The following is a 16,146-nucleotide window of genomic DNA, read 5'->3' as shown; positions in this document are numbered from 1 at the left end:
CATTCTCTTTGAAATACGCACACTACACACATTCATCCTGTTGATTGAATCCACTTTAATAAATACAGAAAAATAAGTTCATGGCTCCATAGAGACGTGGTCCTAGTTACAATGCAGGTCAGTAGACACAGACACACCAAAGAGAGACAGCCTACAGTCACACAGGAACAAATAATGGGATTTTATCCCTCATCCGATTTTATGCTTCCATGGCTGCTGAAATATGAGTGATAATCAGATTTTTCACGTGACATCCGCTCCTTATATAGGCAGGGACCGTCTGATCCCAGGTCGCATGTTAAAAACCCAGTTTGTTGTACCCATGCAGCTGCAGACACTGATAGGAATAAGCTGTGTTTACTCAACTACAGGAGGAAGATGTAGCTTATTGTACAGCTTTGGCCTTCTTTAACTTTACAGAATTTTACACTTCTTGTTCCTCCTTTAAAAAGAATGAAAATACAGTGTGTGTGAGAGAAAGAAATATAGAAACACACATCGGCATTATATGGTAAGATAATACCATAGAGAGGGACCCATTTACACAATAACATATCTCACGAGGGTCATCTGGTCTAAACGACCAACAAATCTATCCATCAGTTCCAGTATGCTACTTGTACAAAGCTACCAGTAGTCGTCCTGTGTGCAATTCAACATTCAGAGGGTTACGTCAAGGTACTTACAGTTACGCAAGAACAATGTCCTGTCAGATCCAAGACACATGGAGGTATATTACAATAATATAACAGAAATAACATGCACAAAGTCACATATCTCTTCATTAATATCTTTGTTATTTTATAAAAAAAAAAAAAAGATCAAGGAACTTCATATATGCACATCCAAAATAAAATGTTAATGTTATGTTCAAATATTATCAACTGTTCCATATGGCTAAAAAGAGTAAATTCAAAATACAATGGAAGACCTGCATCCCAATCAATAATCCTGTCAACAGTATTGTAAGACATGTTAGGACAAGTTATCATAAAATAAGACTTTAGGATTAAGAGAATCATATCATATCATATCATATCATATCATATCATATCATATCATATCATGTAACAGTCTCAGTCTTTCTTTAAAGAGCTTATATCAAGAGCTTTTAAACCAATGAGAAAAACAGGTTGTGCAAAGGGAACTGGAAATGAGTGCTACTCTGTAGCAGAAGCTGGTTCAAGGTTTATTCTTATTCATATATTATAAAATATGAACTCATAGATTCACTGAGAGCTGACTCTGACTTTTACAGCCTTTTACAGTCGGGACCCAAATGACACAGTGGCCATGTACAATATGAAACCCATTTTAACGATGTAGGCACCTTTTAAACAAATAAAACAGACTATAGCTTATTCAATAAAAACCGTTGCAGTCTTATTTCTTCAGTCTCCTTCCTTCCTGTAGGTCCAGTATTGTTTATAAGCTACAGATTGAACACAGTCTAGTAACTGCAATTCTATGGTGGCTCCTGTACACAGCAGCAAATGCATGAGGTTCTACTACGTCTGACTACTGTGCTGTACACCATGTCTAGCTTAACACAATGTTTATTACATGAGCACGATGCTAGAACTGAGTGTTTGTAGGTTTGAAGCTTAACACGTCTCATCCTGTACACTCGGTGTTGACATGATGAGGACCTTTGCTCTTGTGCCTTGAAGTCTCTGCAGCAGAAAGGCTCAGCAGGGAGCTCGGCGGTTTTCCACTTCACAAGGTTTGTGCTCTGTAGCCAGCCGCCTGCTCATTGCTAAACAGCCCTGCATGTCCCAGGTGAGTAGCACATCACAGGAAACAGTACCCAGACTTGTTTCACTTACAGCACATGGCAGCAGTTGTACTGAGCCAGCGGCAGGATCTTGGGCTTGTTGTGTGTCGGTATGTTGAAGGCCAGAGCTTTCTCACACAGAGGGAACTGAAAAAGTCTCTCACGCAGCTTTATGCTATGCCGTTTCCCCTGCTCCGCCTTGGGGGTTGCTTCATCCCGGGTCCCCAATGCATTGTGGGGATGAGATCTGTCTGTTGGGAGGTCATCTCTTCCTCCATCCTCTGTTTTCTCATCTTGTTCTCCTTCTCTCCTTTGAGTCTCCTTCTCATTCAGGATGAGCCTGGCTGAGGATGCAGGAATGGAAGGAACAGAGGACTCGGGGAGCAGAAGAGGAGGTTTGTTGGTATTGTTGTTGGGTTCTGTCTCTTCGTCCTTTCCTTCCTCTGTACTTACAGTGTCAGCCTGCCCCTGACAGCACGGTACCCCCAAACCAGGCAGAGACGATGGTGGGACTTCAGGTGTCTGACTGACCGGCTTGTTTCCATGACTGACTGGCTGGTCTGAAATCACACACTCACTGTCTTCTATGTTCATCTCTGCCATCTCTTCCTGCTCCTCTTCTTCCTCCTCCATCATCTCCACCGAGCTTCCTAATTCTTCTTTCTGTTTCTCGTCCTTGAGCTCTGGATGATCTGCTCCATCGAGCATCTCCTCAGCTTCTCTCTCTGGATCCTCTAATAACACGGATGCCAAACCATCCTCTTTCGCCAACCTCTCCTCTTCCTCATCGTCTTCCTCCTCTTCTTCTTCTTCCTCACAGATCTGCTGTAGTGCAGGAAGGTTCTTGGGGACCGGAGGCTCTTCAGCTGGAGGTGGACGGAGTGTGAAGCTGAGGCTGGGCTGCAAAGGTCCAGGGAAAGCCTGCTGAGCAGTGGGCCTTGCGGCGAGCAAGTCCCCACACTCAGGCACCCCTGAGCGAGGAGAGCTGGGAGAGAGGGCCCCTGAGAGCCAGTGTGGTGGGGCCTCTGGGCTGAGCAGGGCACTGTCCAGGCCCTGTAACCAGTGATGAGCCTCGATCTCCTCCAATGAGGCACGGCGAGACGGATCCTTCTGAAGCATCCTGGAGATGAGACTGACATGGAAAAGACAGACAGGTATTTAGTATTATTTCATGGAAAAGGCATAAGCTGAGTTTGCTTTATTTTTGCATCACCTTATTGTGATCGGTCACTACAGCAACTAAGCTGACACAGAGATTGACCTGATTTAGATCTGATATCCACACATCTTGCCAGCATGTGATCGAGAAACTAACTCATATGACAAGTGCTTGGTCAGATGTTCCAGGACATGTTTGTAGCCACAGAGTTTATAAAGGCGTTCATTCAAGGAGTTTCAGAGCAGACAAAGCTGGTGTTTCACAGCTAACCTGTTCTGCTCTTGGTCTTTATGTTGGCATCTGAACCACACTAGCCCTGACATGTACCTTTTAAACTGCCAATTTCACCATCCTGGGTGTACAACCTACATAAGTTGTGATGCTGTGTAAAGCATGAATGGGACAGTATGTGATCATTTGCTAATCCTTTTTGATATATACTCAATTGGAAACAATGCAACATATTTTTACCTCATTGACTTCAGTGATGAAGTAAAAATATGATAAATATATGCTTGAATTTGATGCCAGCCATACAAATTTCTGCACTTAAACAGATTTTTTTTTATGGATTACACGGCGTCCTAACTTGTGTGTAATCGAGCGCAACAGCGCGGCTCATTGGTATACCAGATTCTCAGACCTTCTTAAACATTAAATTCAGGGACTTTCCAGGCCCAAGTCCCTCAAACTCAAGGACCAAAAGAGACACTGTTTGGCACAGAGCCAAAGGTTAGTTACAACACTGAGAATTTTTAGCATGAGACATAAATTATAAATTCAAGCACTTTGAATAACTCATGTGTGTTTAAATTCAAGGCCTTGATTTTCTTCTATCAAATTCACAAACTTTCACAGATTTCAAGAACCAATGGGACCCCTGATCATGAATACTGGACAACAATGGAGCTCTAATGCACAGGGAATGAGATTAATCACACTTTGAATACACAGTCAGTACCTGTGCGAAGGTTTTGGTCTGTTCTAAACCTTTAGATTTCTTATTTTACCTCCAGTGTATCTGCAGGGTTCAACGAGGGAAATGTAAGATTTTTTAAATACTACACAGAATGTGGTTCAATAGCTGCTTCACTGTCACAGTTGTCAAATACGTTTGAAAACTAATAAAAGACAATGTGACCTAGAATTATCAAGATTTTTTTCCCAGTATTATATAAGAATAATTCCTGCTGATTAATTAATTCATTAAATGAACGTGACCTGAATAAGCAGTAGTAAATGGATGGATTAACCAATTAAACATGATTAATTCATTTAAGTGCATATAAATTTGACTAAAATCAACACAAGTCTTTGAAGTGTGTCTTTTTCATATGGTCGAATACCTTCTGAAGAGAATTTCCAAAACCTACAGCTACCATGTAATAAATGTGAATGGTTTCAGTGTTTTTTTGAGCGTAGATTTCATTTGGATTTGCCAACCACCGACCTCCTCGATTGATTTTTCCTCTGTTACATCAATACTGAGTTATGAAATTATCTGGAATACTGTGTTTTGAGGTTTTTATCGCATTCGGTCTATTGATATTTACCCTCTAGACTGAGGACATTATGTGTGTTTTGGCTGGTGGAGTGAGGAGTGAAACTGAAGTGAGAAGGCACATGAGTGCATGAGGGTATTTTGTTCCTGGGGGGTTTGTGTGCCACTGACAAGACTGAAACATGGTTTATGTTTGAAAGATCCAAATGTTTGTTTTTAATGAAGTGTTTGATATATGATGCTCACTCACCATGTAAAGCCAAGACAATATTAACTGTTTTACAAAGAACTGTACTTGCAGCAGGGTGGAGAAGCTTTTGAAACAACTAGGACACAAAAATTATCCAGTGAAACGATCGCTAATGAGTTGAGTTTACGGTCAGCAGCTTCTTAAGTCAGGGTGACCAACTACATCTATTTAACAGGAGAAAATCTCTGTGAGAGAATAAGCTTTTAAATCCATTTACAATCAAGAAATAAAACCTGCAAAGACAATTAAATCTTTGTATCTTGCAGATGTGGCGAGAGAGGAAACATTGCTGTGTTCTAACCCGAGTGTCATTCATCATTACTCACTCTCTGCAGTCGTCTGAGACATGTTCAGGGACACAGTAGCGACAGTCCAGAATCATGACCAGAGTTTCACTGTCGTTGGTTTCCTGGAAGGGAGGGACTCCACACACCAACATGTACAGGATCACCCCGAGAGACCAGATATCTGGAACACACACACACACACACAAGAAAGCACAAAAATTTGCCTTGAATAGCAGATCATGTCAGGGCTAAAAATAGCTTATAATCTCTCTGCTTTCAGATCACATTTAAAATTCTGAGCCTCATAACGGATATTTAAAAATATTTGTCCTTTCCGAATTTGACATCGCTTTGTCAAAGTTATTTTCTTCAGATTGTATGCAAAAAGGACCAACTATGGATCAAGTCAAATATAACCAGCATTATTTAGGTTACATGTTTTCACGCCTGGATTGTCCACATTTTCCCTTTCACACATGTAGCACACAGCAGGAGACTGTCTGTGTCGGATGTGTTTTTTTTCACCTACTAGAAATACTCTGGTTTAATACTTTGGTTTAGTGAGAGGTGGCGCCTGGGCCCAGTGTGCAGGAGGAAGAGGACTCATCTATAATGATGACTGGTTTTGCACTGATATCAATGCTAGATGAGATTACAGCAATATACAGACATGTCTATATGCTATCATTGAGGGCAAGGTGTTTATGACCTGTACTGGAGCCAGCCAGCAGGGGGCGATCAAGACGTTTTGGGGTTTTTTTTCTTCCCTTTAGGGGAGTTTATCTGTTGTTCCTTTTGAAATATGGTAATTTGTCAATAGAGTGAAAAAATATAAGAGGAAAGTGGATGACAGCTGGATGTCCGGTTTTATGTGTCTAAAATGTGAGGCCTAAGCTGCAGACGGCTGGGCTTGGTGCTCTTGACCCCTCACAGTCTTGCTCTCTTACACACACACACACAGACTTCCTGGTGCAATAGTGCTGACAGTGTGTTCTTTTCCCTTCTCCTCCCTTTCCTTCCTCTCCTCCCCTGTCCTCCCCCTCTCTCGTCCTCATGCAGACATGGTGAGAGGAGATTCATTCAAACTCAGAACAGCCTGACCCAGGCAAACACTGGCCAGTTCAGGGAAGCACACACACACACACACACACACACACACATGCAGAGGAGAGGGAGCTGGGGGCTGAAGGCCACAACAAACAGAGGACTTGTTATGGTGTTGTGCTATTCTGAGAATGATCTTTTTCTTCTTCCTTTTTTTCTGTTTTTCCCAAACACTGGAACAGGAACACCGCACATTCTGTTCACATTGTGTGTTAACCCTGACGTAACACTAGAATTAAAGCCAGGTCATGTATCTCATAAATGCTGCCTCTGCTAATATCAACATCTGTTTTATGTGTCAGTTAAAGGACAATTCCAGTTAGTTTTGAAGTTTTTTGAAACTGCACTCCATTTATAAAAAGTGGTTAAAACAGAGTTACACATAAATCTTAGCAGTCAGTGTGTTCATTTTTAAAAGGGTTCCTTGTATTTTCTGCACACTGTTGACACGTGCATATTTAATATATATTCACCATGTTTAACTATAATGAACAACAGCACAGTTTGTCTTTTTATTTTTAAATTAACCTCACTTTTGCTGTAGCTCGATGTCAGTCAGTCAGTCCACTGCTGTGGCCCACACTGAAGTATCTCAATTCCACAAATATGAATACAATGACAGGTTTGATAAATAAACATCAGTAATGTGGATATAATGACTAAGTGGGTAAAGACAAATATCAGAACAGCCATACAGACAGTTCAGTTCACACTTATGACATAGCTAAATATAACAATGTTCATCTAGTCTCATATCACACTGTCAATATAATGCCTAGTCTCAGCTGTACTATGTTTGGAGCTCATTGCAAATGTTTGTATGCTAACACACTAACCCGAGATGGTAATTTATCAGAACAGTGTGAGAATGACTTTTTTTTGTTTGTTTGTTTATGGGATTGTGGGAGAAAGCCAGAGTACCAGCAAACTTGCAAACTCCACACAGAAGGGCCCAGACTGGGATTCGGGATTGAAACCTGGAACCCTCTTGCTGTGAAGCGACAGTGCTAACCACTACACCCAACCATAAGTTCATACTCTTCAAAATAACACATGTATGTGCAAGATGTTTTAGGATCCAGTTAGTCATTGTATGGCAGAAATCTGGACTGTCTGCAACTTTATGGTACAGGGACATTAAACAGTCTTATCAGCAAATACCTTTTCAAACAGAAACTTTTCAACATCCACTCTATTTCAGAATTTAATTAAAATCCACTGCAGTTCATTCAGATCCACATCTATCCATAGATTCTCACACATAGCAGTCCCATGTGTGAAAAACAGTCAGCTGTTGTCCCACATTATGCTCATGATGGTCCAAACAAAAGCCCTCAGTCCTCATCATACAACGTACACTCACGTGCACGCTCACAGGCACACTCTTTCCAGTCTGGGCAAGTGTTATGCAACAGGGAGGAGAAGTCACTGAGTGCTGGGAGTGTACTTTTCTCTGCTCACTGGGGAATATCGCACATTCGCACCATGCATTAGTGGCCTGCTGACAGCAAAGACATGAACTTTGCACACACACAAACACACACACACACACACACAAGTTTATATACACGAGATGCAGATAGGCTGAATCTTTTTAAGCATTAAAGTGTTGAGATACAAAAGCTTACTTCAGCAGTGCTACAAAGAGGAGAGGAGTGAATGATCATGGATCTACGCTCGACTCGGCTCTTTTTAGGGGCTGAAGTGCGCATTTTCCAAACCAAATGCGTCATAAAGGGTCAACAAAGCTGATCCTGTTCCAAAGGGTCCTCCAAGTTCAGACCAAAAAATGCAACCTTTTTTGCCCATGTCTGAAGGACAAAGAAGGAGTACTCCAACATCCGCTGCACGGCGCTTATTAAATGGTGCATTCAGGTCATCAGTCACTCATAGAAATTACAATAACTGGACTGAATTATAAATATATTTTATCATGATCTTGACAAATCTAATTCTGATTTGATTATCTTGTAACTCGGCTGAAATGACCCCATAAAGCTCGGAAGCAGATTGTTTGAACATTTATTGTGCATGGAGAGGTCAGATTGTTATAACTTTGTGTAGTCACCTTTTAGTAACTTTGGAATAGCTGACATGGAAATCCCACTCAATCTATCTAAAACTGCATCAGTTATTCAGCTGAGATGCTTGAATAATGTCGGGCATGTTGCACATTCTTAAAACACTGGTATACTTTCTTCAAACAGCTATTATAATCTTCTAAGGAGATTGCTTTGTTCAGGTTTAAGTGGTAAAGTGCTCCTGCACATACATGAAGTTGTGTTATATATACTGTAATACTGTACATATATATGTACACACACACACAGAGTAAGTAATTTATCTTTAAGTTTATCATTTAGTGAAATTAAAAGTACCTCTACATTCACATGCTTCGCTCAAAGGACTCATTTTTGCAATTTCCCAAAAAAAGATGTGACTCTTTTTAGATTTTGGTGCCCGGAGGGATAACTTGTTCTCTGCACTGTTTTTATTCATTCCCACACATCTTGTGGTGGTGTGCTGCTGCTGCTGGGCTCTGCAAGCTTTGGAAAAGTCTGTGTTGATATAAACAGACCAGGGGCCCTCAGGTTTATATGAAAACACCGACAAAGCTTTTTTGTCTGCATAACGTCTCCAGTTATCAAACTGTCGCTTCATTTAAAACGGGATGTTTGGGGTGTGGAGCTCTCCATGTTCCAGCTGGCCAACAAGCAACCATCACCCTCCACTGTGGAGAAGTGAGTGGTGTATATGATGTAACTAAGTACATTTACGCAGTCACCTTACTTAAATACAAATTTCTGGTATGATTTGAATATTTTCTTTTCATGCCAGTGTCTACTTCAAAATTAATTTGCAATTATTTCAATAACTTTTTCATATTTTTCATATAAAAACATTTCGTGGTTCAAGCTATTTTTGCTTTTAATTATTTTAATAATCTTAATTTTTTTTTGATGATTCTGAGGTTTGAACTGTTGGTTCGACAAAATGAACAATGTGAAGGTGTCACTTTGGGCTCTGCGTAACTGTGACAGCATTTCTCAGTATTTCCAGAATTTTAACAAACCATCTGTCCATCAATGGAGAAAATAATCCATCCATCCATTTTCTATACGGTTTATACGGAGGGGGCTGGAGCCTATCCCAGCTGACTACGGGTGAGAGGCAAGGTTCACCCTGGACTGGTCACCAGTCAATCACAGGGCTGACACACAAAGACAGACACACACACACACACACACACACACACACACACACACACACACACACACACACACACACACACCTAGGGGCAATGTAGAGTAGCCAATTAACCTGATGTGCATGTTTTGGGGATTGTTTCTGCTGTGCTTCAATGCATTACGCTTTGTGGACACTGAACAACACATCAGAGAGCTCTAACCCAACTTGACCTTAAACGTCACTATTACAGACTTATTTTGGATCATCTTCTTCATTTAATAAAAGCTCTTTAAAGGATGTGACTGACACCATAACTTGCCATTTACTATTTCAGAGGTTTAGTAGGCAGCTTTTCTCCCATTGCTGCACTGAAAAAGTACAGAAGTGATATTACATTGTCTATTAGGTTCAAATGACCAAGTAAAACAAAACAGGCCAACATATGCAAAGTACATCACCATCAGCTGCCATTCTTCAATTAAGGAACTATACTGTAGGACAAATCCTTCTATTGCAACCACATTCAACCCAGCCACATTCAAGGCTATTTACAGCCCAGAGTGTAAATAACTGTGTGTAGCTGACGGTCATAAAGGCTCACAATATCTGCAAAATGCAGAAGTTCCTCTAACACACAGAACAAACATGCTCCACCAATTTAGGTCTTCCTCTCTTCTTGGCATTTCTGCTTTTTTTTTTCTTTCAGATAATGACGGCTGCAGAGAGAGACAGGATGCAGCAAAGGGCCTTGAGCTGGAATCAAACCCTGGCTGCTTTGGTAAGGACTCAGTCTTAACACATGGTGCATACTCTGATCTCCGGGAACCTTGTCTTCCTCTTTCTTATCTAACATTTATTTTATTGCCAAGCCCAACATTTCTCTCATAACCTTTTGCAGGCAGAGCACATTCACATACATAGAAAACATCATTTGTAGAGCTGGGTATCGGTACTTGTGACTAAAACAACACAGTTCTAAGCAATTTGAAACTTGATGAGTAGAAAAGAATGAGGTAGAAAAAAGGGTATCAGATAAAGCGCTCTATTGCTATTGGAAACACTTTAAGGATATTGGTATTGTAGTTTTTATCTACAATATCCAGCCCTAATAATTGGTGGCCTTCTCAGCATATGACAAGCCAGGTTGACAAATGTCGTACATGTAGTACGTCAGAAGTGGCAACCTTCTGCTGCCTTTAAGTCAGTAAGCCTTTTCTCATCTATGAACCTAATGTGGAGCCTAAAACTGTACACAAATGCATAGATATCATGCGACTGTGGTCAGGGTTGTAGATCAGGCAAGAGGTCCCGAGGACCTTCCAGTCTCTCCTCCATGTCATATGACTATCATCAAACACACGCACACACTCTGTCTTCAGAGAGAGCACACACATACTGTAAAGTCTCGCAGCAGTGAAGGATCCACGGTGAGTTAGGCAGGATTCTGTTTATAGACACAAAACTCAAAGAGACACAGAGAGCACTCCATGTGTGTGTGCGTGTGTGTCTGTGTGCATGTGTGTGTGCAGAGATGGGTTTATGAGTCACCTTCCTAAGCTGAGATCACTAAGGGACATCTCTTTCTTTGTGCAGCGCAGGATTATCACACACACACACACACACATATGTATTTACGTGTGTGTGTATGTGGGTGTGGGTGTGGGTGGTCGAAATGTACATTTATATCAAAGCGATGATATAATCGTGATCTCTTAAAACAGAACAGAAAAGTTCACTTGTGTCGAAGTGAAGCAGAAAACGGTGTCGAAGGATCTAATAATAACAAATACGAAAGCCCTTCGTGTGAGCACTGTTAGAAACAGGAACATGAAAGAGAGGAACTAACGTAATGCATGTGAGTAATGTTGAATGTATGGATTCATGTGAGCAGTGTTTCTTCATCGCCACTCCTTTTTATACCAGTGTCATGCCCTAGGTTAAAGGGACAGTTCATTCCAAAATCAAAAATGTAAAAAGGGTAACATGTATTGTACTTTTTACATTTTTGTCCTTTGAGCACCGCAAGTGAAGTACCATCTAGCAACATAATTATTCTAGGGGAGGCAGACAGCAGCTTCCTTCAGCTCATATCTCCAAAACTCTGCAATATACAGCAAAACAATGTAGATGGATAAATAACACTAAAGGTAAGAGGAAAAATATGTATGTTTGATTTTGAGGTGAACTGGCTCCTTAACCAAGGGCACAACACCCATCCCATGGTATTACTAGCAGACAACATCACAATGTAATATGAGAAACATATAACTGAAGACTTTTAGTTGCTTAACTTTGTTGTAACTTTCACTCGTTCTGACCCATCTGTAACTCATCCTTCTTATGGTCAATCCAATGGTAAATCGAAACAAAAACAAATCCCTTTCAACAAGAACAGCTCCTAAATGCAGCTGGGATACATGTTAATACAGTGCAGATGCATTTAGAATCATTAGAATAAATAATGCCAAGATCCTGCCAAAATCCCGCCTAGTCCAGCTTAGCAGATAAGACCACCAATCTCCCTGAAGCAGCCAGGAGATGTGGGACCAAATCCCTCAGTTTTTCTTCTGTTTCTATAATGTCAAATCCCACCGTCTATCAGCCGGCCTCACCTCCAACATCACACAGACCCCAGCGCTACAGAACAACCTTTCCGCTATGGACCCTTGCTGCTATCTGTCTCTGTCTTTCTCACGCACATGTGCATGATGCTTGCTATGCAGTGAGAGAGTCCGGTGGTGAGCTGCAGTGTTTCGTTCTACTGCAAAACGTGCCCAGTTGGCTCATGACTGGCTGGCTTGCTTAGACTGACCCAGATACACACACTAATCCTGGACATACACACACATACAAACACACACACAGGGACAAATGAGTACATAGACATAAATATGGATGGGTATACAGAGCAGGAACACACACACAGAAAATACACCTCTGTGTACCCTCATATATACAGAGAGATGATGAATGTACACACACACACACACACATAAACATACACAGGGACTCTTGCAAACAAGCACAATTACAAACAACAAAGCCCTGCTGCTGAATTTTGTACATGGGCTATTCGTCATGCACGTCATGTTCTGCTGATAGTGTATTTGTGGTGCAGTGGTTAGCACTGTCACCTCACAGCCAGAGGGTTTGCACATCAGGTTAACTGGCTACTCTACATTGTGTGTGTGTGTGGTTGTCTGTCTTTGTGTGTCAGCCCTGAGATTGACTGGCGACCAGTCCAGGGTGGACCCTGCCTCTCGGCCATAGTCAGCTGGGATAGGCTCCAGCCCACTGTGACCCTGACGGATAAGCAGTATAGAAAATGGATGGATGGATGAATAGTGTATTTGATGAAGACTGAAAGCTCCAAAAGTGCTGATAAATTGACCTCGAGGTAAGGCTGCTCTGTTCATGAAAATATATATATGGATTACATCAGTTACACAGTTACACTTCTGTTAAGGTTGTATATTTAGACAGCACACTGTTAACAGCTGCAAAAAATATATATTCAAATGTTTTATAAATATTAAAATTTTAATAATAATATTAAATTAAAATCATAAACGCCCAATGCCTAGCCGATTAATGGATTGAACTAAAGACTACTTGTTGACTGAAAATCTTTGGTCAGGGTCTGCATCTACTTGTTTATCCTGGCCAGCGGTTCACAACCTTGTTAGTTAACCTCTAAAACAAACAAAAACCATAACATTGTTTGTTGTTCTGTTTCTCACCAACAGCTGGAGCATCATACTCGTCTCCCAACAGTATCTCTGGAGCAGAGTAGGCCAGCGATCCACAGCTGGTGGCCAACATTGTCCCGGGTTGGAATAAGTTGCTGAACCCAAAGTCTGTCAGCTTCACTGCCCCCTGCTGGGGAAAGAACACCACATTCTCTGGTTTCAGGTCCCGGTGCACCACATGGAGCTGGTGGCAGTACGCCACAGCACGTACAATCTGGGCAAAATGACGTTTGGCAGTGCTCTCAGCCACGCCTCCCTCGTGCCGGAGAATGTAGTCATAGAGGTCACCTCCCTCGGCCAGCTCCATGACCAGGTAGAGGGTGGTGGGTGTGTCGATGACCTCGTAGAGGCAAACCACATTGGGATGCTGCACCAGCCTCATACACCTGGAAATAATTATCAATTATTTTTTGTTTTGCAAAATTTCTTTTCTTCTCAACTTCTGTCTCTCAGAATCTTCCTCCCACTGTACAAAAGTGAAGCCAAAATATCCCAAATACGAGTACTGGCATTGTGTGCTGATGTCGTCATTCGAGCATAAAGCAACTAATTAAAACCAAATTTATCAGAGAAATGAATTCTTGAACAGGACGACATGATAAGAACTAACTAACATGACAGAAACCATCTCTGAAAAAAAAATTATTTGGTGTGTACTTAGAATTTTTAGTTTTCATATCCTGTCTGCAAACATAGAGGGGGAGGGGTTTATGATCTGTACTGCAGCCAGCCACCAGGGGGCAATCGAGATGCTTTGGCTTCAATTTTGGGGAGCTCTCATATCATCCAACTTTATATGCAGTCAGTGTTCAAACAAATGTATTGTACTTTACCTCACTTCCTGTAAGAGGTGACTAGTTGCCATAACATCAAGTTTTGTCTTGTCAATCATCTTGATGGCAACCAGTTGCCCAGTGTTGACATGACGAGCCAGTTTGACCACAGCAAAGTGCCCCCTGCCCAATGTCCGACCCAGATGGTACAGTCCGCTGAGATCCGAGCGACTGGGACTGCTCCTGAGGTCAGGATGTCCATCCTGGGCGCAGGTGATTTCTTCTCCAGATGAGTCCATGTTTGAAACAAAGAGGGGATTTGGAAGAGAGGAGGCTGGGAGGAGGGCTTCGGGAAGATGGAGCGATAACAGAATAAAAGGGGAAAAGAAATGGAAAATAGTTGTGTCAAGGTGTCAGGGACAGAGATGGGGGGTGGGTATAGAGTTCCTCACTGGTCCAGAGCTGCCTGGCAGGACAAAGAAAAGACGACACAATGAGGCAAAATGATAGCGCTGATGATTTTGGCCTTTGGCCCAAAGGGAAAAGGGCTTAGATGAGGTCAGCTGCTGCTAATGCCTCATCCCTTCAAGCACTGGGCCAGAAATAGACTGATATTTCCCATCTTTTAACAAAGACGGAGAGGACAGAACAAGTTTTAAATTAAGTAGTGACGACTCGATTACAATGTATAAGATTATATTACAATGACAGCAGTAGAGGGTAAACTATTGTTTTATTGTCTGTGATGGGGAAGGGTTGTCTCTGGCTCTATCTCAAATAACACCCATCAGGCACAAATGGCACGCCAAATCAATACTGTAACAGGAAACCATAATGTATGTGTGTGCGCGCGTGTGTGTGTTCGTGAATGTGTGTTTGTGTGCCATTAGTTTGGCTAAGAGGGTCAGAAGATGGCATGAGACCTGATGATGTCATCATCAGATCTTCCCCAGGGTAACAAGTTCAACAGCCATCATCATCTTCATTACCATCGCCTTTATCAATGCAATTATCACCGTTAACTTATCCTATTCACCCTTATCACTATCAACACCTTATCATCATCACTTATTTATCACTACGTAAGAGCAAGAGCGTCATGACTACCATTAAAAACAACCTTTTCCAACATGTTTAAAGCCCCTCTCACAGCTTCACTCGGCCAAGTGCACAGAGGCAGGCCTAACCGTGTTAATACACGCTGATATCCTTGGCTGAACACTTCTGTCCGATCCTATACACTGCGTAATCTTGCCTACATGCTGCTACACTTGCATTAAGGCCAGCTGTTTTCTACTTGGCCTCAACTGCAGTCCCGAGTTGGCACATACGCATGTAGTCACCCTCTTGGCTGCTGCTCAACACCTCCAAACAAACGCTCCCAACAACCTCACTGACACTGACAGCGCCACAGGAATATAATGCCGCTACTCAGCCAGAGGCAGCAATGAAAACACTGTAAGCCCGGTGCCAACTTACCATTGCTGTGCAAATATCCCGTAGCTGCGAGCTGTTCAGCTAACGGTCCTCTCTGTCACTCCACAGACTCACACTTGGTGTCATCGCTGAATTCAGACGGATAAAATGACAGCGCCGCCTTCGCGTTTTCTTTCATAACGCTCCATGTTCGCGGTCCATGCGTACACATACTTTTCTCATACTGCCTGCCTCAGTTCATCCTCGAGTCTCGAGCTGTGTGACCGCGCGCCCGCTCCGCAGAGAGAGAGAGAGAGAGAGGCAAGACAGAGTAGGACGGAACATCTCGTGCGATGGCGTGCACGTTCGTACGCGCGTGTGTCCAGCTTCCTTCTGACGTCAGTACATTCCAACTCGCTCCCGCGGCGCAGCAGCAGCCAGCGGCCGCGAGCCTCTGGTACGCAGTGGAGAGAGAGGAAAACCACTGAATGAATTCTTCAAGTTCAAGGAGTTATGTAACTGTCTTGTGTGCTTTTTCCTTTAAATAACAGGCAGGCACAGTAACCTACACCATAACATACATAATTGTGTGCATTCCTCAGATGCTTCACTTCTATTGTAATGACTTTGGCCGGAATTCACACAGGAGATGAGAAGAAGGCCACAAAGGAAACGAGGGCCTCAACAACAACGCTGATTATATTTCCTGTTTGCTTTTAGAAATGAGAATATCCTGAATAAACTTCACACAACATTCCTGTACAATCTCTGTAGGGAATTAATCGTGTGTCAGGAATTATTTAACGATCACATCATGTAAATGTAAGTTTTGTTTTTCAGTGTGTGCGTTTATTAGTTTTCATGTCGATTTATTTTATCTGATGCCACATGTCACATTCAGATCTCATATTGACAGTCACATTATTGAAATGACTGCATTTAAT

General features: G+C 42.0%; 1 protein-coding gene across 2 annotated transcripts; it reads right to left on the bottom strand.

The window, feature by feature from the left end:
- Window positions 1–35: 35 nt before the first annotated feature.
- Window positions 36–15,521, bottom strand: snrkb (SNF related kinase b). 2 transcript variants are annotated; one of them, XM_046395418.1, is made up of 5 exons: window positions 15,266–15,521; window positions 13,847–14,252; window positions 13,005–13,399; window positions 5,011–5,152; window positions 36–2,906 (listed from the first exon to the last, which is right to left on the bottom strand). In XM_046395418.1, the coding sequence occupies exons 2-5, from the start codon at window positions 14,083–14,085 to the stop codon at window positions 1,823–1,825; spliced, it is 1,860 nt and encodes a 619-aa protein (XP_046251374.1). In that variant the 5' UTR covers window positions 14,086–14,252; window positions 15,266–15,521; the 3' UTR covers window positions 36–1,822. The 2 variants fall into 2 exon arrangements, with proteins under 2 accessions (XP_046251374.1, XP_046251375.1); XM_046395419.1 differs by having other exon boundaries at window positions 13,847–14,248.
- Between the last annotated feature and the right edge of the window lie 625 nt (window positions 15,522–16,146).

Source organism: Scatophagus argus, chromosome 7 (assembly GCF_020382885.2).
Source record: "Scatophagus argus isolate fScaArg1 chromosome 7, fScaArg1.pri, whole genome shotgun sequence".
Lineage (NCBI taxonomy): Eukaryota > Metazoa > Chordata > Actinopteri > Scatophagidae > Scatophagus > Scatophagus argus.
Note: the sequence above shows the minus strand (reverse complement) of the source record. Positions and strands in the feature narration are given on the sequence as shown.

Bases quoted from the DNA above. Each gene is read 5' to 3' on its own strand.
- snrkb (XM_046395418.1), bottom strand. From the start codon at position 14,085: ATGGACTCATCTGGAGAAGAAATCACCTGCGCCCAGGATGGACATCCT. The intron at 13,400-13,846 runs GTAAAGTACAAT...AATTATTTCCAG, and splicing joins CACCTCTTACAGGAAGTGAG to GTGTATGAGGCTGGTGCAGC. The intron at 2,907-5,010 runs GTGAGTAATGAT...TTTCCATGTCAG, and splicing joins GTCTCAGACGACTGCAGAGA to TCTCATCTCCAGGATGCTTC.